This window comes from Perognathus longimembris, chromosome 9, assembly GCF_023159225.1.
Source record: "Perognathus longimembris pacificus isolate PPM17 chromosome 9, ASM2315922v1, whole genome shotgun sequence".
NCBI lineage: Eukaryota > Metazoa > Chordata > Mammalia > Rodentia > Heteromyidae > Perognathus > Perognathus longimembris.
The window spans coordinates 38,752,651-38,779,099 of NC_063169.1; the positions used below are offsets into that span (position 1 = coordinate 38,752,651).

A 26,449-nucleotide genomic window follows, 5' to 3' on the forward strand; every position below is an offset into this window, starting at 1 on the left:
TTAGAAGGCCACTTAGTCTAGACTTGAGCAGGTCAGGAAGCACTAAACTAAGCACCACCTGATGGAGTACTGTTCTGGGCAGTGCCGATTATGGTTTGGAACAACCACAGTTGTTCTGAGAAAACAACCTGAGTTGTTCTGAGAAAAGCTCATGTGTTGAAGGGTGGGCCCTAGATGATGAATTCATGTCCAAACTGAAGTGATTATATATGAGAGTTGTGATCAACAGATTTATCCAGCTAATCATCAGGCTGATCCAATGATGGAATCTTAATATGAGAGAATCGGGAGGCAGTAGAAACTAGGCGAGTCTGGTTGGAGGGGCAGGAGGTTGCATGTGTTGGAAGGGTCTATCTTGGGTAAGATTACAGATCAGTTAGAGCACCTGCCACAGCTCAATTCCCAATACATGAGTTGGTATACCTTGTTTACAGCCCCCTTTTGTGTCTGCTTCTGGCCATCACAAGGTCAGCAGCTTTGTTCCACCACACCTGCCTCATGGCTGGCCCAGGAACAGTGAAGCCAGACAAGGTAGACAGTAACCTCTGAAACCATAAGCCAAAATAAATTTTCCTCCTTGAAATTGCCTTTTTTGGGTTATCTGTCACAGTGATGAAAAATCTGATTTAACGTAATGAACAAGCTAGCCAAATGGTATAGTGTTAAAAGCTTTGAAGTGAGAGGCTGGGGTTTGTATTCTGGATCACCATCATGTTCTTGGGCAATCACTAAGCTTTCAGAGCTACAGCTTGATTATGGGGCTACTGACACTACTTGTCCAAAAGAATTCTATGGAAGATTAAAGTAATTGATGGAGTACTTAATACAAGTTAAGACCTGATACAAACTGATTTCTGAAACATGGATTAAAAAAATACAAAACCCATAATGCAAACAAGATGCTTTATTGAAAGAATTACTAAGTAATGAAGTACTATGAGTAAAGGCATTATAGAACTTAAATAACATGCTGAACATTAAGGAAATTCAGGTATATTAAGGAACTCAATATCTAAATTTGGCAAACAAAGTATAATTAATTCTACCATTATTGAAATGCTTGATTCTTCAAGGAATCTTCTCCGCTGTAAAGACTTGAGATGCTTGTCTTCTAGCCTTGAAAAGGAATTTAAAAATTATTATTTGAAAATGAACTCCAGGAAATGGAAAGATTTTCTTTGTTGTTTTTGTTTTCTTTTCTTTTTTTGTCTTGTTTGTTAATTTATCTGTGTCTGGGAGGGGAAAGGGGGGCACAGAAATGGTGGGATAAGGTATGAACAAATGCAGTAGCAGCAGTACTCACTAGACACTATGTTGAAAATGAAGTATACAACTCGAGGGTAGGGATGGGAGGGAAAAAGAGAGTGAGGAAAGGGGTGACATTTTCCAAAAGCTCATCATCTGACTTATCTAACTGTACTCCTCTGAACATCACCTTCATGATAATAAAAAATTTAAGAAAGAATTTGAAAGCTAAATTTAGTTATCAATGGTTATTCTATTCTGTATCAATGGGGTTAAATTTTATGACTAACATTTAACCATAAATATGCTGTCAAGTGATAGATTATAGATCTATCATTGGTAAACAAGAATCTTCAAATTTTAAAATAATTAAAAAATTTACACCTAACTTAATATGGCCAAACTAGGGGTAAGGTGGGGAAAAAAGAGTGCAATCTGGTATTTAAGACAGTGAGTAGATATCTTCTGAATTTTGAGCTGGTGGTGGCTTACATCTGTAATCCTAGGTATTGGAAAGGCTGAGATGTGACAACTGAAGTTTGAAGCCAGCCCAAGCAGGAAAGTCCTTGAGACTCTTATCTCCAATTAGCCACAAAAACCAGAAGAGGAACTTTGGCTCAAGTGGTAGAGTAGCAGTTTTGAGCAAAACTCCAAAAATCTCAGGGATAGTGCCTAGGCACCAGCATAGAAGGAAGGAAGGAAAGAAAACGGAGGAATAAAGGAGGGAAAGAAGAAAAAGAAACCATTTGAAGCATCATAAACTGAATAGTTTGCTTTTACATCTCAAATCTATTAACTAATACCAGTTAACTGAATAAGGGCAAGAGCTACATTCACTAAATCTTTAAAATTTACTAAGCCCAGGAACATAACATAGAACCCAAGGAATCACAAGAATCATACTTTGTAACAACAGTAAAAACTAGAATTACGTCTTGGATTGAGTAAAGTTTTCTTTTTCTTTTTCTTTTTTTTTTTTGTGGCCAGTCCTGTGCCTTGAACTCAGGGCCTGAGCACTGTCCCTGGCTTCCTTCTGCTCAAGGCTATCACTCTGCCACTTGAGCCACAGGGCCACTTCTGGCCATTTTCTATATATGTGGTGCTGGGGAAACGAACCCAGGGCTTCATGTATACAAGGCAAGTGCTCTTGCCACTAGGCCATATTCCCAGCCCGTGAGTAAAGTTTTCTGACTATCTGAGGAATCTTTATCTATCATAAGACATTAAAAATTGTTATATGTGATAAAATGAAACTTTTTTATGAAGCTGAGTGAAAATCTTTTAAGTACCACCTAAGTTTAAAATGCTCATCCCAGAAATTTATAGGTATAAAAACAAACATATTGGGCTGGGGATATAGCCTAGTGGCAAGAGTGCCTGCCTCGGATACACGAGGCCCTAGGTTCAATTCCCCAGCACCACATATACAGAAAACGGCTAGAAGCGGTGCTGTGGCTCAAGTGGCGGAGTGCTAGCCTTGAGCGGGAAGAAGCCAGGGACAGTGCTCAGGCCCGGAGTCCAAGGCCCAGGACTGGCCAAAAAAAAACAACAAAAAACAAAAAAAACATATTTGTTCAGTTTAATGAAATAGGATACACACAAAGGGGTAACAGTGACTTTGAACATTTTAAACTTCACATTTGGCCCACTCAAGCTTCCCTTACTGAGATACTTACAATTTTCTCCTCAGGAGAAAGAGCACCCTCTACCGCCACTATCTGGTATTGCTTATGTTTCAAATTTCCCACAAATTTCCGAAGCTGTTTGAGACTGCTGGCCTCTATATCTTGTTTTAATAGTTTCTGCATTTCTGGAGAAGGACATCCAGGATCAAATATCAGCAAACATAGTGTTCGATTTTTTCTCTCTTCAATTCCAACAACTGTTCGACTATGACCTGCCAAAACATAAATAAGTATATATGTATATAATATACACACATATATGTGCATATATAATATCCATGCTATATACACAAATATTGTATAATCACTACTGTATACTCACTCTAGAGTATGTGGACATATATAAGCATATTTATAATATAAACAGGGTTAGTTTCTGATACTTATGTATTTGAGATCTCTTTTAAAACAAATGACTCATTCTACTTCCTACCTTTTATTTACTTTTAGTTATCTAAAGACTCCATTACAAAATATTCTGCAGCTATTTTGCCATATATGTCATTTTTCCTTTCCCAAGCTCTCATTGAAATAATCTCAAAGGAAAGGACTAGAAATTTACTTATCCTAAGACAAAGGGTGAACAAATATGTTATGTATACTAGAATGGCAGAATAGAGAACTTCATCTTTATGTTCCATATCCCCAACAGTGATTGCTTCACTTTATTTCTGTTATTTCAAATAATCTATTCAATAATATTGGTCAAATATCTGCACTCCAGGCACCATCCTAGTAATAAGTTATTCATCAGCAAACAAGACAGACAAATGTGCCTGTCTTCATAGAGCTTCTATTCTAATAGAAAGAGTCCCTCTATAAACAAGATAAACAAGTAAAGGAAATACCAGTGGTGACAATCTGGGGTAGAGCTGAGCTTTTATATAAGGAGACGGCTGGTGGGGAAGGCTTCATCTTAGTGACTTCTGGATAAAGACTTGAAGGAAGTAAAGTATGAACCACGAAAGAAGACAAAGGCCCACAAGAAGCCAGGAATACCATCATTCATGACCCGAAAATGTACTGAAATGACAAAGTAGCTCCAAAAATCAGAGTACGTCACAGTACTCTGAGCTCAGTTCTGATCTCTTAATCTGTCTTAAAGCAATAGATAATTTGTTGTCTTATAAATCACACCACTAGCGCTGAGTTGCACTCACCTTGATGCTGAAGATAGATAGGAGGTTTAGAGGTACATACGACCTTTGAATCTCCTTCCCTTTCTGAAGAATAATAGTTCAATATCCACTCAAATAGGCGAGGATGTGTACCCAGGGGGCCAGTTGGCTTGTGGAAATCAATAATACGGCACCTATAAAGAATGGACAAAAATGGATTATTTAGAGAGTATTCTGAAAATGTTTTTATCATTGTAATTATCTAATATACAAGAATCTTGATTTAGAGCTAATTTTAGGGGGAAGCTGGGTCAAGGGAGAGTAACAGGAGGAACGCGTGACTGGAATGTGTGAAAATGTAACAAAGAAGTCCTCTGGTGGGTTAAATAATGTAATCTAATAAAAAAATTTTAAGAACTAATTTTATAAAGTCATTACTTCCCTATGGACAAAGAAAGAAAATTAAAATATTATTATATATTTGGAAAACTGCCATTTTCTGAAAAGGCATAATATTTAAATAACCAATATAAGCTTGATGGTTACAATGTTTTTTCTCTAACATACAAATAATATTTCCTTGAATAGCTAAAGAGAGAATTTCAATTGAGTCCAGCCTGGGAAAAAAGGGAAAGATCTGATCTGAAAAATAACCTAAAGGTAGAAAGAGCTAGGATCTTGGCTCAAGTTATACTTTCCAACAAGCATGAGAATGAGTTCAAAATCTAGTGTAAAAAAGGAGGAGGAGGAGGAAGAGAAAAAGGAGGAAGAGGAAAAGTAGGAAGAGGAGGAGGAGGAAGAGCAAGAGCAAGAGAAGGAGGAGGAGGAGAAGAAAAAGATAAGTAACGGTTGCCTCTGAAAAATAGGACTTGGCAGTAGAGAAAGCATAAGATAGAAAATAAGTTGCTAGGTTCTGTTTCTTTTGATGCTATCTAATTTTATTTTTAAAATATTCTTTTGATTTAAAAAATTACAGAAACAAAAAAAAGTTTACAGCTATGGCATCAAAATTACTGAGACTTTCTATGTACATACTTGACTCTCAGGGAGGTCAGAAGTGTGTATATTTCACATGCTCCGATCCAAGCCTTCGTTCCCTGCAACCTGTTATTGAGTTGAGAGGCTCCTTGAGGATCAAAACCTTCCTTCCATGCATCTTCAATCATTGCCTGAATTTTTGGAATGCAAGGAACTGACATACCTAAAATTATATGAAAACAAGTTACAAGGCAGTTTCTAAGTCACTGAATGATGTCATTTACTAGTATATCCTATACTAGAGGATCCTATGCCAATTTCTCATACAGTCATTTCTGATATCTTCTAGTATGTCTCGCCTTCCAACTAGAACTCTGGTTTCTTATATAAATTTTCACTACAATGCTTCCTTGTTAAAGCTATTAATTATTCAGGCTATGTATTAATTCATTCCTCATCACAGATATTATATATGACAAGTTCAGAGTACTATATCTTACATACCTCTCAAACAATCATCAAAAGTATCATCTTGTAATAACGATGAAAGTAGCATCTGGAAGTTTCTATAACCACATCCCCAACCTTTGTCACCTAAAGATGAATGAAAATGATCCACCACTGCAGAAAGCCACACGTGCCTCACATCTGTGGCAATATCCTGATAGTATCTATGAAGAGCTCCAATAATTCCTAAAATAGAAAAGAAATTAAGAAGATTTAGAAAGAGCTATCATATATTTCTAACATATAGCTAAGTCCTATCACTTCATCCATTTTTTCTTTATCTTCTCTCTGCTATAACCCCAAGTTTATGTTCTTGTTATAATCCAAGTTTCCAATTGCTGACATATTATTGGGTACACTGAAATGAAATTGTATTACCTCAGCATCTGCAGAGCATGGCATACAGAATTACAACTCCTAAATGCATGCCCTCGTTTCTGATTTACTATACACAGTACCACTCAGAAATCACTCAATTCTGATCAATTTGCTTCCAATCAAGAAACAAGAGTGGACATGTAGCTCAGAAGCAGTGACCTGAACCAGCATGTACAGGGTCCTCAGTTGAGATTCCGCAGTACTGAAAAACTCAAAAGAATTGTATTATAGTATATGAAATTCTACTGCAAGCTAGCCTCAACCTTAACTTTATTTTAGATCACTATTCTTGCCATAATCTTGGTTCTGGCCTAACTGAACAATCAAATTTTGCCATGGTATTTTAATTCAGTTCCAGTCTTTCACTTTGTATATATCTTATACTACAGCCAATACTGAACACAAAAAGACAAGTATGACAATACTGCTTGAAATCCCATGAACCCAGACAACAAGTGCTATAATATGGATAAATAAAAGTTATTAAGACAATATTCAGGCCATGTGCGAGAGATGATGCCTGTAACACTAGTTGTTCAGGTGGCTGAGATCTTCAGGATCACTGTTCGAACAGCATGGGCACAGACTTTCATAAGTCTGTGAAACTCTCTCTAAAATAAGCAGCAAGAAGGCAGGCCAGAGTCATGACCACAGTGCCAGCCAGCTATCAAGCAAGCGAGGGTGCACAAAGCCCTGAGTTCAAATCCTAGTACTGGTGGGACAAAAAAAGATACACCTAATTTTGTCTTTCCTCCCTTTAGAACACGCACCTTAGAATCCTACAGATCCTTCAAGGATCAAATACTATTGTCTTCAGAGGTCCTTTGTTTTGAACAATCACTGCAGTTATGCTTTGTGACTGCTAGTACTTACTAGGTACATTCTGACATCACAGAATATTCTATCTCCTTGCATATATCTTACCTACTCTGTAGCTTCTGTGAAGCCTGTTGGCAGAAGTGTTTTATATAGCCCATATTTTCTCATAGTAACCAAAAAGAAAAATCACTATTTTAAATTTGGATGAAGGTGATAAGAAAACTGGTGTTTTTTGTTTGCTTTGGTCTTTAAGAAGGGAGACAAAAAGTGAATAAATCTGTCAAATGAACCTGTAGTTGGTGTCATGCTTAGTATATAAATAACAGAAATACAGATCATTTTAACCATTTCCAAAGAACTCAGAAAAATAAACTTGCAATCAAGAAAAAGAAAATATATTTACAACTGAGTTCTAAATGGTGGGTGGAATGGATAGGAAAAAATGTGCACTTTGGTATACATAGGTTTACTTACTACACATAAATAAGAGCACTTCACTGCAATCACATCATATAACTGCTTTAAAGGAAAATTTCCTCATAATCAAGAATTTTTAATTCCTAAGCACCTACATTTCCTTAGATATTTCCCAACATCCTTTACTTTTTGTTTCTGTTGTTAAAATACGAACAAAATTGCAAATATATAAATGGACAATGAAAGATAGTTGTTTCGATAACCTTACAGAACAATAAAAATCCTTGCCACAAAATTAATCACTTCTAAATTTCAATGAAATTGATAAAAAGAATATAATAGGGAGCAATGTCCTCTATTCTTTCGCAAATAAATTTATTTTAAACTATATATACTACTGCACTACAGAACACTAATATAAGTTGAAATTTTTATACTTTTTTCCTGTACCCCAATGGTCCATATTGTATATCTGCTGGAATGTCCTATGATATATTAGACTTTTTAACATGGAGACCTATGAAGTACAAAAACAGTTTTCAGAACAGACTCCTAGATATGAAAGTACATATGTGCACAAATAGAGAAAATAAAGGCTCAATAATAATAATAATTTTTTTTTTTTTGGCCAGTCCTGGGGCTTGGACTCAGGGCCTGAGCACTGTCCCTGGCTTCTTTTTGCTCCAGGCTAGCACTCTGCCACTTGAGCCACAGCACCACTTTTGGCCTTTTCTATATGTGGTGCTGAGGAATTGAACCCAGGGCTTCATGTATACGAGGCAAGCACTCTTGCCACTAGGCCATATTCCCAGCCCTCAATAATTGGTATTGAGATAAACAAACTCTAAAAAATGTTGTTACAAGTAGAAAAAAACCCCAGATCCCTACCTTCCCAACCCCCTCCACCCACACACACACACACACACACACACACACACACACACACAGAATTCCTAGTTAGATTAAAAATGAAAATGTGCCATATGCTAGTGGCTCATGATTGTAATTCTAGCTATTCAGAAAGCTCAGATCCATAGGATTGAAGTTCAAGGCCAGCCACAGCAGAAATGCTGCTAGAATCTTTCTCCAAAATAAGTAGCTCTACCATTTGAGCCACACCTCTAGCAAAAAGATAGGCAACTGTGAGGCTCTGAGCTCAAACACATGTACCCACCTACATGGGGGGAAAGATAAAACAGAAAATGAAAATACACTTCGAATTAACATCACATTCTACATTTAGAATGTAGACCTGTATTTACATTTATTTATCCAACAAAGGATTAGAACTCTCAGAAATAAAAAAGAAAGTACAGAAGAGACAAAGTTAGAAAATAAATAATTTCTGGAGGGGTTCAGAATGAGGGAGGGATAACAAACAGTACAAGAAATATATCCAATGCCTAACATATGAAACTGTAACCTCTCTGTACATCAGTTTGATAATAAAAATTTGAAGGAAAAAAAAAAAGACTTCAAAGACACATTGAAAAAAAAACAAACCAGAATGAGGGAGGGATGTAACAAATAGTACAAGAAATGTACCCATGGCCTTACGTATGAAACTGTAACCCCTCTGTACATCACTTTGACAATAAATAATTATCATTAAAAAAAAAAAGAAATGGGGCTGGGGATATGGCCTAGTGGTAAGAGAGCTTGCCTCCCATACATGAAGCCGTCGGTTCGATTCCCCAGCACCACATATACAGAAAATGGCCAGAAGTGGCGCTGTGGCTCAAGTGGCAGAGTGCTAGCCTTGAGCAAAACAAAAAAGAAGCCAGGGACAGTGCTCAGGCCCTGAGTCCAAGGCCCAGGACTGGCCAAAAAAAAAAAAAAAAAAAAAAAAGAAAATAAGTAATTTCTTTCAACTAACTCAGAAAAACAGAAAAAGTTAAGTAAAATATGTCCTATCTCATGCACCGTTAAATGGTAAAAATCATTCAGTGTTTCATATTAATGTGATTAAGAACACATCTGCGTGAATGTAGACTGTAATAACTTTTGGAAAATAATTACTTGACTAAGTTGAAGGTGTTCATGCCCTGTAATTCAGCATTCAGTTCTGGATGCAGTACTAGAGAAACTCCTTAGTTTTGCAAATTTTAAAGCAAATAACTGGAAATAACTTTAAAAGTCTATCTCTGTGAAAGCAGATAATTGGAATTCATACAAGGAAATATGATATAGTAGAAAAAAATGAAGTGCAGTAACAACAAACGGTACATTTGAACATACTATTGTGGCCCATGTATGTGTAGATAGAATACATGTGGAGTATTTTTTTATAGACAAAGACTATTAAAGCTGCACAAGGTTAATACAAAATTCAGTATAATAATTTCCTCCATTGGGGAAAAAAGATTTATAATGAGAAAGGAGTTGAGGAATGGTACAATGAAGGGTATTAATAGCTTTAAAAACAAGTGAATATGGCAAAACATTAAGATGCAAAAAAGTTGATGGTGGAAACAAAAATCATGCTGCTACATAATTTGCAAATTATAGTAATTACATGCTTTGGAATGAAGCAGACCTGATTATAAACCCAGAGAGGTCAATAACTCGTATTGTCACCTTGCCTTGGGAAGTTATTTAACCTATGTCACAATGACCTCATTCAGAATCTGTAAGTACACAAGAGAATATTTATTTTGAGTTAAATGTTAGAATATATATGAATCTCTTAATATCCAAAAATGTCCCAAACAACAGAGTGGCCACTAGCCACATTATAATGTAGCATTTATACTGTGGCTTGTCCAATTGAGATGTGCTGTAAAGCATAAAATTAGAAAAATGTACAACCAATTAAACTATCTCAATCCTAATATTGATTATAAGTTGAGATAATAGATTTAAGCTACTAAAATTTGATTTTATAAATCTGACTTAAACTTTGATTCAGTAAGATGTTCACTTTACAGTAGTAGGAAAGGAATATGCTTGTATTATAAACCGTAACCTTTGATCTTTTCCTGATTCACAGATATGCAGTAAGGTAATCTCCACAGACTATGGGGAGAATAACCGGTCAATAACCAGCACCTTGCAGTGTACTGTCTTGCTCTGATGTGTAGCAGTTTATATTAAATGAATTTTCAACTTAGGTATGTTCAATGTACAATGGGTTTATCAAGACACAATCCACTCCATGTTGAAGAGCTTCTTTTATTTTTTCAAATATCATTTTTCCAACAGCTCTAGGAAATGTAAAATTCCTTATGAGGCTCACATCATATTTCTGTTAGATAGCATTAGTCCAGAAGAACATCATAAGCACCCAGTAGAAACTTCAAAGGTTCATTTCCAATAACAATATAAATTATTTATTATAAAAACAGGTCTACAGATCTTTCAAAACAATATTTTTAAAAATCCAAAAACTGGAGCCAGGTGCTGGTGGCTCACGACTGAAATCCTAGCTACTCAGGAGGCTGAGATCTGAGGATCATAATTGGAAGCCAGCCAGCCAGCCAGGACAGCAAAGTCCCCAGAAGATTTTTATCTCCCATTAACTACTTAAAAAGCTGGAAGTGGCACTGTGGGTCATAATGGTAGAGCACTAGCATTAAGCAAAAGAGCTCAGATGCAGTCAGTGCCCAGGCCCTGAGTTCAAGCCCTACAAATTGGCAAAGAAAAAGAAAAAAAAATTGAAGAGTGAGGACTGCAGCCTATGTGGTACAGTGCTTGTCTAGCAAACAAATTCTTGAGTTCAAAACCCAGAACCATCAAAACAACAACAATACCAAGCCACAACACACACTCTCAATTAGTTTTATCACTTCAGTGGCAAACACACTTTTAAAACTATGGTAGTGATGTTTCAGTACTCACCAGAAGTTTTTGTTTGCCCATCATCAATACCAAGAGCCAGTGATTCCATCATGCCAGCTTTTACTCTATGAAATTCAGATGGAGGCATTCGTCCCCTATTTACTTCTATTTCCATCTGTCGTAACTGCTGTTGTTTATATCCTCCAGAATTATCTAAACCATATTGTCGCTTTTGGACATAAAAACAAATTACTTAATTTTCATGTCCCTGTACTTCAATGAGATGTTAACTTACTACAGTTTTATTTATTTGGAAATTGATTCTGAAATATTCCAGTTTATAGATATGTAATGTTATTTTTAAATCCCTAACTTAATAATTAACCATTTTTCTAAAAATAACTATGGTAGTTCTTTGTAAAAAACATGCTTGCTTTCCTTACACTAAGCAGAGGATCCTATTTTTCTTCTAAAGGTATTATGAAAGGCAGAAGAATTCTGAACACACTGATGTTTTCAAGAAAACTTGTCAACCTTTGGTTCTGAGGTTAGTCTGTGAAGACTTACTAAATCATAAGTCATTCAGATAATCATACTGCTTAGTAAACAAACTACATTTGTGTAGTTTGATTAAGAATGCAAATAGTAAGCATAAAACTGTCTATGGAAAAGCTTCTTGAGATATAAACCATTACAAAAGTACAAGATAAACTTCTTTAAATACTGAAAACATTTTGTTCTGACAATATTCAAATAGCATTTTTGCCTTAGCAAAAGCCAATGTTCTTCCCTCTGAATTCTGGTAAAAAATATTTTGCATATAAATGAATCAACACTGAGTAAGACATCCTAAGTTACATCTTCCAAATCATATTTCAAAGAACTATCCATGTGTAAAGAAGTCTGAAAAAAGAAAAAGAACCAGAGGTTAAACAAGCTGGGAGGCTTGCATGCCTGCAACTGCAGCTACTCAGAAGGTAGAGATGGGAAGATCACAGTCTGAGGCCAGCCAGGAGCAAAGTTACCACAACATCCTATCTGAAAAACAAATTAAAAGCAAACAAGACGGAGAGTGTGGCTCAAGTCCTGCTTGACAATTCCTTGAATTCAATGGCAAAAAAGAAAACTAAAAGGTCTGGGAAATATGTATAACACTTACTAGTATATAAAGGGCTTTGAGAAGTATACCAACTTGTCAAACTTACTTGATTATATATCCTTTTTGCTTCTACACTATCCTATTAACATATAGAAAGATGACATTTAAAACTGCAATCAGTAGCACAAATGAAAATGTTCTGAAATTTGTGAATTAGAAATGAAAAAGGAAATAATATCCATTAAAACAATTAAATGCATTAAAAACATAACATGCTACCAATTCAGTTCAACTGCTGCTATTGTCCACCTAAGACAAATCTCAAATATCATCAAAAAGTACACTCCAATAATGCCCAGCCAGGTACTAGTGGTGTGTGCCTGTTCTAGCTGCACAGGAAGCTGAGGTCCAGAGGATCCTATCTCCAAAATAGTCAGCAAAAAGTAGGGCTGGGGACATGGCTCAAGTGGTAAGAGTGCCAGACAAGCGAGCCTGTTGAATAAGTAACCTGAACAAGTATGAAATCCAAAGTTCAAACCCTAGTACTAGAAGGAAAGAAAAAAAAAAGCCCCCAAACAAACAACTACCACAGAAAAACCCCACAGAAATGTCTAAAATTGAACTGATAAAGAATTTAAGACTAAGAACACATAAAAATCTAAATATAAATTTTACTTCTAAGCTGGGCGCCAGTGGCTCATGCCTATAATTCTAGCTGGTCCAGGAGGCTGAGATCTGAGGATTGACCTTCAAAGCCAGCCCAAGCAAGACAATCCATGAGACTCTTATCTCCAATTACTATCAAAAGGCTGGAAATAGAGCTGTGGCTCAAAGTGGTAGAGTGGTAAAGCTCAGGGACAGTGTGCATGACCTGAGTTCAAACCCCAGGACTAGGGAAAAAAATTACTTCTAAGTATCTATCAAAATAGATTTTGAGTATCAGTTTCTTAATTTGTCCTATTAAGTTATACAGACTTGAATGTAAGTTTTACCACTTAACTCTGGGCAAATGATTTATCCATCTCTATTTCTATTTCTTCATAGGCAAAATAAAGGAGGAGGAGGGACTAAAATAATATCCTTATGGATTTAATGTGAAGGTTTTCAAATACTGTATCTGGTAAAAATAAGAACACTTACATAGTGTTCTTACAAACTATAGAGAAAAACAGCTACATGACAAGGACCAAAATAATAGTCTGAAGCCTTGTAAGTATATTTGAGAAATAAGAGCTCTACCAAATCAACCTACTCTAAATATTGTTACTCTTTATACCTGCAGTTTTTGAAATCCTTCCATTTCTTGTCTGGATTCCTCAGATTTCCTCTTTCTGTCTTCTTGCTTTTGAAGCTGGTAAGCCAATTCTAGATCACTAGAACACTGCACTTCATCCATGCCTATAAGATATTTTAAAATGTTCAGAATTTTTAAAAAATTAAAAAATGGACACAATCAGAGCTTACTTAGTAGTACATATTTTACAAGTACAGTAAATATTATCATTTGCTATTTATTCATGCCTATGCCATCATGGAACAGTGAAGCACAAATTTGGCAGAACTCAGAACTGCTTCTGCTAAGGGAATGATATACATCTAAATAAAAAATATTCATTGAGTGTTTAAACTACACAAGCACTTTCCATTTATTACCTGATTTCATCTTCATGACAATTTTATGAAGTAGGTATTACTATCTATTGAGAAAATAAAATTTAAAATGGTTAAGTAACACCCTCCCATTGATGCTTTATTAACACAACTACAGATTTGTTTTGCAAAGCAATACTAAGAGGAAAGAACTGAAGTAACAAAGAACACAAAAATATACATTTGTAAAGTATAGGTGTTAAATACTAACAAGAGTTTAGTCTCAACAAATTCTGTAACTGTACAACATCCTGCCCTGATTCCACTCTCCTGGTGTCCTTCAGATCTATGCCAGTGCCTTTGGCTTGTATCTTATCTCTTATCTCTTCCATTCCTGTATTAGTCAAGAACCTAGGGAGAAACTGAACAGAGGGGGCAGGGGAGAAGTGAGGAAGGGAAAGAGAGTAGGGGACTGTGTATATACCATGAGGAGATATGATTCTTTGACAAGCCATCTGTAGACTAGAAAGTCAAAGAAACCAATAGTGAGGTTCAAGCCCTGGAGGCCCAGGGCTAGGAAATTAAGGATGGCAGCCCTGGTTTAAGTCCAAAGACTCAAGAGCCCTGGAAGAAGGACTGACTACACCAGTCCCAGAGTTCAAAGGCTGAAGAACCTAATTACGGGAGCAGAAATAGGTCCCAATTAAGAAGGAAGAGCCAAAGTGAGTATGCACCTACTTAGTGTTTTCTGGTCTATCTGTACTCTCAGCCAAACTGGATGATACCTGCCCACATCTAGGAAATGTCTTTCCCACTCAGTTTGCTGACCACTTTCCTCTGGAAACACCCTCACTGACATACCCACAAGAAATTCCTTACCTATTCTCCTGGCATTCCTCAATATAGATAAATTACACTCAGCCTCCAACCTGGCCGTTTAATTAAGAAACCAAATATTCTTTCCATCTTTTCAAACCTTTCCCCTGCTGCTACATCTTCCCACTTGGTCCCCTTCCCACTAAGTCTTAGGACCTGGATTCCAAAATTCTTCTTCTCCCCATATCCAGTGATGTGCTGGGACCATATGCTTCTTCACAACCATAGTCCATACAAAGCCAACCATACACAGAGCAAGAAGGAATAGCTTTCATCTATTCCCTTGCAACCTTTCCCAAAGGAATAGAGTACACTAAATGACAAACAGAGAACCATCTAAGTAAAGACTGTTCCATCTTTGCTCCAGTAACTCTTTTCTTTGGTTTAGGCTGGGGAAGCAGATAATGTGCATGGGGCACTGATACTAAACACTAAAGACCCTTGCAGTGCTAGGACTATCTATACACCTTCAGAAACTGAAACAAAATAGAAATATCATTGATTTCTTTCAGCAATGTCCCCCTCCCCTGCCATTTAATTGGACTTGAGGAGCACATATAAGATCTTTCAACTTCCAAAGCACCTGAATGAGTACTTAATGCCACGATTAAAATAAAAACTTTTATAAGATTACTATTGCACCAACAAGAAACTTTAGAAGCTGGGGCAAGCAACTAGAAATGAACAGAAGAAATTTTAGTCTGTATAGTTCATGTGCATTTTAAATATTATCAAGGCTATTTGGTAGCTCCCTAGTTCAACATTTTTGCTGGTTAAATACTAAGTTCAGTTACTTCTACCTGATGAAGGAAGTCTCTCAACTTGTAAATAAAATCTTCAAGTGGTATAAAATTGAAAAATACTATCTTCAGTATAACAAGTAAATATTGTTGCTCCAGAGCAAAAGCCAAGAAGTAGAAATTAAATAAGGTATTTTTTTATCTTCAAACGGATAAACATACCTTGTCTATAGCTGCTTTCTTCTAAATGTAAGTTGACATGTTCCTGGAGAATATTGTAATTTGTACAAAGGAGCCCACACATAGGACAGTCATAGAGTGGTTGATCTATATTAAGAGACAGAAGAAAGCTGGTTTACATTTATATGGGATCAAAAAGCTCCATAATACATACCCAATTCAGAGCCCTGGAAATAGAAGAGATGTCTACTAAAATAGAAGAGATGTCTACTAAAATAGAAGAGATGTCTACTATACTTCCCTTCATCACTTTTTCAATTTTTTCTTTTTTCTTCCTCAAAAGCTCCATCATGTCACTAGACTACAGCATCCCATATGCCTTCTTAGTGGCTAGAATTACCTGAAACGGGGCCACTTTCTTTCATTTACAAAGATTTCAGCACCCAAATAAAAATTCTTACCCAGTCCTTACACTGTGATCATTTTTAGTGACTTCAATATCCCATTGAAGTAGTTCTTTATCTTTACTTCCAAAAATCCTTTTCCTTCATCCTAACTTAGCCACTCAGTAACACAATTTTATTCTTTATTATCATGACAAATAACTGACTAATCTCTGAAATAATTGGTTTCAAATGACTATCATCATATGTTTTTGTGTGTTCTACAACTATAAAGCATCTGGCTTAATTAAAACCTATGATATAGAATATATATGTTGACCCTAAAATTTTTGTCATTCATCCATCTCCCTCATGACTGTTTACTTTTTAGTCTAGATTCCACGGGTTCTGTATAATAAAACACCCTAAACACTTCCATCTACTGTACTTGAGCATTAATTAAAAAGTACTTTATTCCATTTTTATACCTCCAATGACAACTAAGTCTTTTATTTATTCAATTAAACATTCAGACTCCTTATACTACCATAAGACACATTTACATTGAGAAGCTTCCAAAATAGTGTGCCAATAGTTTGGTGTCAAGCACTTCTCAACAGTAGGAAGTCTTGTACTGGTCCAAAATAACATAATAATAGTCATTAATAGCAGATAATGAAATCACCTTAGAACACTGATGGGATCAATGGACAATTATCAAAATTAGAATAAGACTATAAGCTCAATTTGATAGTTTGCCTACAAGCTTGCAAAACTTAATTAGATGAGAAAACATCCAATTTATAAGTATAAGTGATAGAAACTATAAGCTACATAGGAATAAAACACAATTTTCAATGAGAGTAAACATTCAGCTAGGATGAATTAACGTGAAGATATACTCTGATATTAGTATCAAGCAATATTTCAACATTATTCTCATGGGACTTGAAACAATTGTTCTAAAACTCAAGCAAAAAATAAAGTTAACTTTGTCTAAGTTAATAATGAAAATGAAGAAAAAGGGAAGAACTGCCCTATCTGATATCAGTGACATGTGACAAAATTATGGCTATTAAAAGTGACAGGAAATAATAGACAACTAAAAACAACAACAACTAAGATCAGGTCCACAGAGATGTAAAAACTTTTTTTGTTGTTTGTTTTGTTTTTTTGGCCAGTCCTGGGGCTTGGACTCAGGGCCTGAGCACTGTCCCTGGCTTCTTTTTGCTCAAGGCTAGCACTCTGCCGCTTGAGCCACTGCGCCACTTCTGGCCATTTTCTGTATGTGTGGTGCTGGGGAATCGAACCCAGGGCCTCATGTATATGAGACAGGCACTCTTGCCACTAGGCCATATCCCCAGCCCGATGTAAAAACTTTTAAAAGAAAGATAATACAAAAAAAGTCAGTGTCAAGCTTGGTTTCTAAATAGGAAACAAATTAAATTTAGATTCCAAATTCTCATGTATACACACTACACAATTCAAATAGAATAAAATAAATATGAAAGGAAGAACATAAAGATTTTCAAGACAATGTGAGAGTGACTTTTTAGGACCTCAGAGTCTAGAATTCTGCTTTAGACAATATGCAGAAAACAAAATTTAAATTGTGCATAAAACTGAAGTAAGCAATAACCTATGGAGTAAGCTGAAGTTAAGGATTATACTGGAAACACACACACACACACACACACACACACACACACACACACACACACACAACAAAACAAACCAGAAAGGGCTGGGAACATGGTTTAGTGGTAGAGTGCTTGCCCAGAATGTCTGAAGCCCTAGGTTTGATTCCTCAGTACCACACAAACAAAAAGCCAGCAGTGGTGCTGTGGTTCAAGTGGTACAGCACTAGCCTTCAACACAAAGAGGCTAAAGGGCAATGCCCAGGCCCTGAGTTCAAGCTCCAGGAGTGGCAAAAAAAACAAAAACAACAACAACAACAGAAACTGGACAAGAATAGAAGCAATTGTAAAAGCACACGACATAGAAAATAGCTAAGATACAAGGCATATAGAACAGAGGAAATTAACTGAAAAAACATCTATTTCACTGACAATCAGGGAAAAGCCTTAAAAAAGAATCTAAGCATCACCTTTATGTCTTTTTTTTAAAAAAAAAAGTCTTGCAAAAATTAATTCAAATGAGTTATAAACCTAAATGCAAATCTCTAAAACTTTTAAGAGTTAGGTAAAGTTATTAGATCCAATACCAAAACCATGGCCCACAAAGAATGAAGGTGTGGCATAAAAATTAAAAACTTCTACTGTAAGTTGGGCTCCAGTGGCTGACACCTGTAAAACTAGCTACTCCAGAGGATGAGATCTTGAGGATCGTGGTTCAAAGGTAGGCTAGACAGGAAAGTCCATGAGATTCTTACCACTGATAAACTACACAAAACAGCCGGAAGCAGCACTGTGGTTCAAGTGGTAGAGTGCTAGCCTTGAGCAAAAGAAGCTCAGCAGCAGTGCCCAGGCTCAGAGTTCAAGCCCCAGGACTGGTAAAAAAATTCTACTGTATAAAAGTCACAAATATCAGTTATCTACACCCACTGGAGAAACACCTATCTGATAAAAGGCTTCTATCCAAAATACCCAAAGAGTCTTAAAATTCAAATAAAAGAGCTGAAAGGAAAAACAAATTCATAATCACAAATGGAGATCTCAACAATTTCTTCTCAAAAATGGATAGTACTAGATAAGAAATGAGCAAGGAAACAATCTGAACATAAAACAACACAATCTACATAACCCATACAGAACGCTACCCAACAAAGCAGAATGTTTTTTATTTATTTCAAGAACCCTTGAGATGTATCAAGATAGACCATAGTCTTGAGCCTCAAAACAAGGCTCAATAGATTCAAAAGAGATCATACAGACTGAAATTCCCCGACCATAATGGAGTCAAACCAGAATTCACTAACTGAAAGAATACAGGATAGTCCAGATGCCACTGGGCTGTAAAAGAATATCTGAAAATTGTAACTTTTCTGCAACTGTTTTCAATGTAGCTAAAACACATTTCATATAGGCATCACAATTTTTTCATAATTGTATTTTTATATTATAGTAATTGCAAATAAGCAATGCTATGGAAATGACCTGGATTTTTTAAAAGCACATTTGCAGCCATCTGACTTAATAACCAACTACTAGTAGGTCACATACTAAAGAGACTACTTTTACTTATAATTATTTTTAATAAATACTCAACCTTCCAAAACATTGGCATGCTTTGTTTTCATGTGGAGCTCCATATCATCACTACATGCCTCTACTTTCCCACAAAATGGACAGTCAGGAGGATTATATGTTGCTTCATAAGTTGATCCTTTTACTTCAGATAATCCAGACTGCTTTTCCCTGCTTTTCAGCAATTTTCTAGATTCTGTAAAGTTCTCTGAATAAAAGGCTTCCTGTTTTAAAGGAACATCTTTAGGCAGGCTTTGGGCTGAACTTTTTGGATGGTTAGATGCACATGCCAAATGACCACTTGAATTAACTTCCCCAGTACTCTGTAGGTTATTGTCCTTGTGATCATTTGAAATGCCAAACGGTGTTGTGTCTGTCCTCTCAAAATTTCCTTCTACTGCATTCTGCTCAAAATGAGCTGTTTCAATATGAAAACATATCTCATCATAATTTACCCCCGACAACTTGCAAAATGGACAAGTAATTTCATTTTCCATGTGAACAATTAGGAGGTGAGTCTTCATATCAGGTTCTGAGGCTACTGTTTCACCACAAATATCACAGCAAAGCATGGTAGCTAGAAAAGAACACAATATTATTTTATGATTCAAAGCCAAGATTTTATGGAAAATATATTTCACAAAAATGATGTGTGACAATTCTTTGGAACTTAGCGTTGTATTATTTTAATGAGAAAATTTCCAGTGTATACTCAAATATACAACTTTATTTATTTATTTACTTTTTGCCAGTCCTGGGACTTGGACTCAGGGCCTGAGCACTGTCCCTGGCTTCTTTTTGCTCAAGGCTAGCATAGCACTCTGCCACTTGAGCCACAGCGCCACTTCCAGCCATTTTCTATATATGTGGTGCTGGGGAATCGAACCCAGGGCTTCATGTATACGAGACAAGCACTCTTGCCACTAGGTCATATTCCCAGCCCCTCACATATACAACTTTATAAATCTCAAACAAAATTTTATTATAGAGCGATCAAAAATTCATAGCCCAGGGCTGGGGATATAGCCTAGTGGCAAGAGTGCCTGCCTCGGATACACGAGGCCCTAGGTTTGATTCCCCAGCACCACATATACAGAAAACGGCCAGAAGCGGCACTGTGGCTCAAGTGGCAGAGTGCTAGCCTTGAGCCGGAAGAAGCCAGGGACAGTGCTCAGGCCCTGAATCCAAGGCCCAGGACTGGCCAAAAAAAAAAAAAATTCATAGCCCAAATGCTCCAAAATCTAAAACATCTTTTGTTTTTTGATGCTGGTACTAGGGCTTAAACTTGGCACCTTGTTCTCTCCCTTAGATTTTTTGCTCAAGGTTGGCATTCTACCACCTGGGCCACATCTGTACCTCCCAAAATTTGAAACATTTTAAGGGTTGACATGTCAAAACTGGAAAATTCAACATCTGACCTTAGGTAACAGGTGGCAGTCAAAACACAGGCACACTGAAAACTGTGTACAAATTCACCTTTGGCCTATGTGTACTAGATATATTACAAAGCATAAGTGAATTCTGTGTTTAGAGTTGGGTCTCATCTGCAAAACATCTCATTATGCATACAAAACTACTCCAAAATTTAAAAAAATTCAACATTAGCAATATTTGATTCTATGCATTTTAGACAAGAAATATTTAGCCTGTACTCAACGTCCAATTTTTAATTTCAATGATTCTAAGCAAGATATAAAGCAAATAACTTGAAAGATAAAATATTTAAAAATAAGAAAAAAATATATTTGAAAAACTGTCTTCCAGTCTCATGCCTGTAATCCTAGTGACTGAAGAGGAGATCTTAAGATCAAGAAGATTACAGTTCAAGGCCATCCTGGGCAGAAAAGTCTGCTAGAGTCCCTCTCCCTCTCCAGCAAAAAGAAGGGCTGGAGCCACAGCTCAAGTGATAGCAAGCTCTAGGAGAGAAGTGAGCTTGGGCCCTTCAGCTCAAACCCCACCAGTATAAGATAAATAGATTAAAAAAAATTACATGCCTAGCTAAGTCACATAAAATACTTTTAAAAGGGGGCATACATGTATCCTAGTAACACTTTAACAGTTTTACATATGTTTAATAAGTATTACTCTGTATCATTCCACACATAAGGAAACACTGGCTCGAACAGATCCCAGAAAATGGTGGTATTCAAAATGCTAGTACAGTCTACTCTACAGCCTGTACTCTAATCCGAAAACACACCAATAGATCCACTGGATGGATATGGTAGGAAACAGCACTTATTACTAGTCTAGATAACTGACTTCTGGCCTCAGGTTCTATCACTCTGGGTATCTCATCTCTTTCAGTATCAGTCTACAAAATGTGTTATATTGGATTACCAATCCCTGGTAGATTTTATGGACTAGTAAAGTTCTCACTACTTATATGAAAGTGATGTTGCTAAGAAATATTACAAAAAAAGCAATTACAACCATTGCCCTATACCTACAGACCAACGTTTAACTAAACTACGTCGAAAAACACAGAGAACGTGCGTGGTTCCCTTCCTCAAAATAAACTTAAGCTTTACAAAACCTCCCTACATTCCTGTCCTTCCTTTCTCTCCGGACAAGTAAAAACTGGTTTCTACTTTTACAAGGACAGTGTCTTGACACAAGTGTCTTCTCTTTCTGGAGAGAAGGCCGCCAGAGCCAGGGGGCATCCGAAGTTAGCTGGAAACCGGCGAAGGCCCATGGCAGGTGCGCGGCCCGGAGGGGGCGGGGCGGGGCCTGGATGGGGCGGGGCGGGCCGGAAGGCGCTCTGCCCGGCCTGGGTAGGCCCCAACGTACCGAGTGGGCCCCAACGCCCCGAGCGAGGGCACGAGACAGTTCAGACGCTTCCCCGAGCCAGAGCTCGAAGCCTGGGAACCAAGACGCCACCGTCGGTGTCTACCCACCCGGAAACGCAGCGGCACCGACACAGCGCTTCACTCCGCCCGCTCCGGGTCCCGCCGCCGCAATCGCCGCGGGCCTCGCAGGCAAAGGAGTTACGAGCGTGGCGCCCAGCACCTCTCCTAACGAGAAAGAGGATCGCGACGCACTCAAAATACAGTTGACCGAGAAATGAATAGAAGACTACACGGTACTGCACTCAAAAACACAAAGCACTGCCTCCTGTCCCTGGAAGAAAAGGAATCCCAGCATGCGCTGCTCCACGCGGATCTGTAGGGCATTCTGGGAGTTGTAGTCATTTTTTCCATTTCATTAGCTCTCCTACCGCCTCCCCCCACTTCTTCCCCTCATCAGGTTTTGCTTCCTGGTTTACTAGTAGAAAAACTAGACCCAGAATTTTATTTTTTATGTTGTTGCCAGTCCCGGGGCTTGAACCAGGGCTCAAGGTTAGCGCTTTACCACAGCCACAGTACCACTTCCGGTTTTCTGGTGGTTAATTGGAGATAAGAGTCTCCTGGACTTTCCTGCCTGGGCTGGCTTTGAACCTTGATCCTCAGATCTCAGCCTTCGAAGTAGCTAGGATTACAGACAGCGCCCAAGAAAAATTTAAGATTTAGTGTAACTTCATAAGGCCTGATGCTAGGGCAAATGTGTCTGTATTACTCCTTTATTTAGAGCCTGGCTGAGTAGTAGGCTATTCTTTATATCACTAGAGGGGGTTACATAACTACAAGATGTCAAGCCCGAAATTAAGTTCTGTAGATTAAAAGTAACTAAGAAGTCATTTTTTCAAGGTTTAAGATCACATGTACTGGCTGGGGATATGGCCTCCTAGAAAGAGTTCTTGCCTCCTATACATGAAGCACTGGGTTTGATTCCCCAGCACCATGTATACAGAAAACGGCCAGAAGTGGTGCTGTGGCTCAAGTAACCTGAGCAAAAAGAAGCCAGGGACAGTGCTCAGGCCCTGAGTCCAAGGCCCAGGACTGGCAAACAAAAAACCCCACAAAGATCACATGTATTTATATTTCTCTCCCAGACGTTATTTATTCAACAACAAAGAGCAGCCATAACCATTCTGCTTGAAAATGGAGCTGCAACAGTAACCAAAATATAGGACTTTTGAAGCTTACCTTCTGATGAGATAGTGAAAAGAAGCTAGTGATAAAGTGATCATAAAAGCTATGAAGAAAAAAAAACTGAGCTAAATACTAGTTTTATTAGAAAATGTCTTGTGGAGGTAAAGGAGCTGATGAATAAATCCTGCACCAACATTTCATTTAGCTAAAATAGGAAGGAAGGCTTAGATGACTCAAAAAGAACAAGTAGTCACCAGAATATAGTATTAGGGAGAGAGTGATTACAAACTGAGATCAAAGTTATAGACACTGGTTAAATCACGTAGGCCCTTCTAGAAAGCTATTGTAATATTTAAACATAGGGTGACATGATATGATGGATGTGCAGTGTAAGGTTTTAAAAATTATTCTGGAGGGCGCCAAATAGAGTAACTCACACTTTCAATATTGGCCATCAGGAGACTGAGGCAGGACTGTTTGATCATGAGTTCCAGGTTGGCCTGATTCATAGGGCAAGACCCTGTTTCAAGAGCAGCAAATTATTCTGTGGGTTTATGGTTAAACATGGAACACTGAACAGGACATTTGTATTTCTTTGCTCCTCAACCATTTACTAAAATAACAGTATAAGAACAACTAGTGAATGTTTACAAAGCTTTGAAAGCTAGAAAAAGGATTAATGAGCAGTAACTGACTTAGCTGAGAGGTTGCCAGAAACCAAGCCATTCATACTCCAACCGAAATTTTTACCAGGTTTCTTGGACTGTTGGATTCCCCAGTTTCCAAAAAAGTGGCAAAGATTAGATTTTTCAATCAGCACTGCATTTTAGGACGGGCAGCCAGAAGGATGAACTGATGAACCGATGAGAACTTCTTCCTTATTGGCACGTTGCCACTGGCTACTGGGAATGAGAAACGGAATTTCAGATGTGGACTCATAGCTGTTGGCTTCTAGGGATAGAAGATGGAAAGTTGCTCTTCTCTCCGCCCCGCCCACAACCGGAGCCACGCCCCCCCCGCCGTAGCCACGCCCGCGGCCGCCGCGGATTGCAAGGGCTTCTGGGAAGCGAGCGGCGGGGTCTCGGGCCAGGGGCTCAGGTGTCCGCCATCTTGAGCTGCGCGTAGGGTTCCTGTGCTCTGGGCTCTGAGGAAACCGTGCCGACCATTCCGTTATCCGCCACGGACGTCACCGCCCGGGACCCGAAGGTCAGGGTGAAGGTCATGGGTGAGTGGGAGCGACGCAGGCCTGGTTGGGGGGACTCTAGTGTTTGAACTCTAATGGTGGGGGATCTGGTACTTCCCGGACCCCCGCGTTTGTCGCCGGGTCCCCGGCGGGCTGCGGCGGTCCGGGGCAGGGGGGCGTGGCAGCCGGACCGCCGGGGCGCAGCGGCCGGGGCGCGGTGACCGCCGGATTGTCGTGTTGAGAGCCCCGAGCCGAGACAACGGGGCCACGGCCGCGGGTCTCCCCGGTGGGACCTGGGCCACAGCCCAGGGTCTCCACACCTGGCGGGGCTCGGGCGGTCGTCAGCTCTGGACATGCCACCCTTACCTGGTGAAGCGATCCGTGGGTGATCCTGGGGACCTTGCGTGCCTCATCCTCCACTTGCCCCCGTCTGCCTCCACACCGTGTCGGCGTCAGGGTCCCTGCTACCACGTGAACATTTAATCGCGTTTGCAGAAGAGATGTGAAGATTTGAAAACTGTGCGATTGCACCGGGATATTGCAGAGAATGCCAACAGGGAAATTTCACTCTTGAGCTTTTTTGGGCGCGCGCGCGCGCACGCACACACACAAGACAGAAGTATTTATAACTTGTCCCTCAATTTCGATGCTTCATAATGAGTCATATTTTGCAGGAAGAAGACTAAGTAAGCAAGGAACAGACACCTGTCCTGTCCTTCAGACCCAAGTACTGCTTGTTTTAAGTGCTCCCACTCTGCAATCCCTTGTAGAGCCTTGTGATTTTTCTAACTAAGCATCCAAACACATAGACCTAGAGAGTTAATAAGTTTCAGAAAAAAGACAACTCATACTTGGACTGGAGGTGTCGCTCAATTGGTTGAATGCTACTGCCCTACCAGTCAAGCCAGCCCAGTGAGTTTGAGATCCTGAGTTCAAAATGTTAGAACTAACTTTTTTTTTTTTTTATAAAAAAGAAACTCCAGCCTTTGAAGAAAGACAGACTAAATGTTTTATTTTCCAGGAAACAATTTCATTGGGTAAGGAAGCATCTTTAGAGACTGTTTTCTTTGGCCTTGACATCTTTTTTAATGCAACACAGTGAAAATGGTGAAGATAGTGAAGAAAGAAGAACATGACATTTGCAACGTTGGGGCAACATTTTATTTGGAAGACAAATTCATATTGAAATGTCCCCGTTGAAATGATTTAGTTTGGCTGACAAGGTTAATAGTTGCAGAAGTGGTTTCTAGAATGTACCTACCTGTGTGATGGAGTAGACCCAAAGTGGTATAGTCACATGTGGTCAGAAAATATTAAAAGTTGTTTGCCTTTTAAAATGATTTAAAAAAATAATTTATTGTGAGTTTAATAATGGGGTAGTACATTAAGATTGTAACACATGTATAGAAATTAGTACTAAGGATAAATATGATTTATCTTTCATACATACAGGTATGTGACTAAAAATGTTTAGAGGTATAGAATATTTAGTAGCCATTTGGTATTGGGGGATTGATCTGAAAGTTCTATTTTGATATAAGTAAGAGAATGTGATCTTCATACATAAGTTTCAGAATGCATTTTGTTGCTCTGTGTAATCAGCTTGAATAACGTTAAGGTAAGCCTCTTACAGTTTGAGAACTATCTGTTTCCTTCTCTTAAGATTCGATGGCTAGTCCAGGTAAAGATAACTATAGGATGAAAAGTTATAAGAATAAAGCTCTGAATCCTCAAGAGATGCGTAGACGAAGAGAAGAAGAAGGAATACAACTTCGAAAACAAAAGAGGGAAGAACAGGTAGAATTTAAAAATATTTTATTTAACAAAAAATATATTTAAGTTTAAAATTTTACTATTGCCAATTTGGAGATAATTTTGAATGGAAATGTGATTTAGAAAATTGATTATTGCTAAATTTAATGTTATTAATTTCTAAGAATAATATTTGCAGTTTTATATTTGTCACTGAGAAGAATGACTTTTCTTTTTATCAGTGAACTGTTTTAATGTTATGTCTGTACCCCCTCTGCTAAGAATATGTTTTAGCAAAGATTTATTTTACTATAATAGGATTAAAGAAGGGAAGAAATAGAAAAAGAGAAACATTTCTTGCTCCCAGTTAAGACTAAAAATGGTGGCTTCTATTTCTACCTTTATACTTTTTGTGAGAGTACACAAGAGCATGTCATCTAGCAAACTTGTAATTCTTAGTGGATAAAACGGGTGGAGTTTACACAAAGCTTAGATAAGCTTGAGGGCTTTCTTTTGCTAGGTATGCCTTTTCATTCTATCTCTGT

The 26,449-nt window shown here is 38.0% G+C and overlaps 2 protein-coding genes across 8 annotated transcripts in view; one reads left to right on the forward strand and one right to left on the reverse strand.

Annotated features, from left to right (window-relative positions):
• Positions 1-886: 886 nt before the first annotated feature.
• Zup1 (zinc finger containing ubiquitin peptidase 1) lies at positions 887-22,324 on the reverse strand. Of its 4 annotated transcripts, none has more exons than XM_048353958.1 (10): positions 21,896-22,320; positions 19,021-19,575; positions 15,452-15,556; positions 13,300-13,421; positions 10,985-11,153; positions 5,531-5,719; positions 5,084-5,249; positions 4,091-4,242; positions 2,922-3,142; positions 887-1,116 (listed from the first exon to the last, which is right to left on the reverse strand). In XM_048353958.1, exons 2-10 carry the CDS (start codon positions 19,568-19,570, stop codon positions 1,069-1,071), a joined length of 1,722 nt encoding a protein of 573 aa, XP_048209915.1. In that variant the 5' UTR covers positions 19,571-19,575; positions 21,896-22,320; the 3' UTR covers positions 887-1,068. The 4 variants fall into 4 exon arrangements, 3 of the variants coding, with proteins under 3 accessions (XP_048209915.1, XP_048209916.1, XP_048209917.1); XM_048353959.1 differs by having other exon boundaries at positions 19,454-19,575; positions 21,896-21,910; XM_048353960.1 differs by lacking the exon at positions 19,021-19,575 and having other exon boundaries at positions 21,896-22,317.
• Positions 22,325-23,956: 1,632 nt separating this feature from the next.
• Kpna5 (karyopherin subunit alpha 5) overlaps positions 23,957-26,449 on the forward strand; it is a 38,134-nt gene continuing 35,641 nt past the window's right edge. For 2 of the 4 annotated variants that reach the window (XM_048353964.1, XM_048353965.1), the window contains exons 1-2: positions 23,957-24,194; positions 25,816-25,949. In XM_048353964.1, coding sequence (XP_048209921.1) covers positions 24,191-24,194; positions 25,816-25,949 — 138 coding nt within the window. In that variant the 5' untranslated portion in view covers positions 23,957-24,190. The remainder of the gene's footprint in view (positions 24,195-25,815; positions 25,950-26,449) is intronic. The other 2 variants (XM_048353963.1, XM_048353962.1) reach the window with 2 other exon arrangements.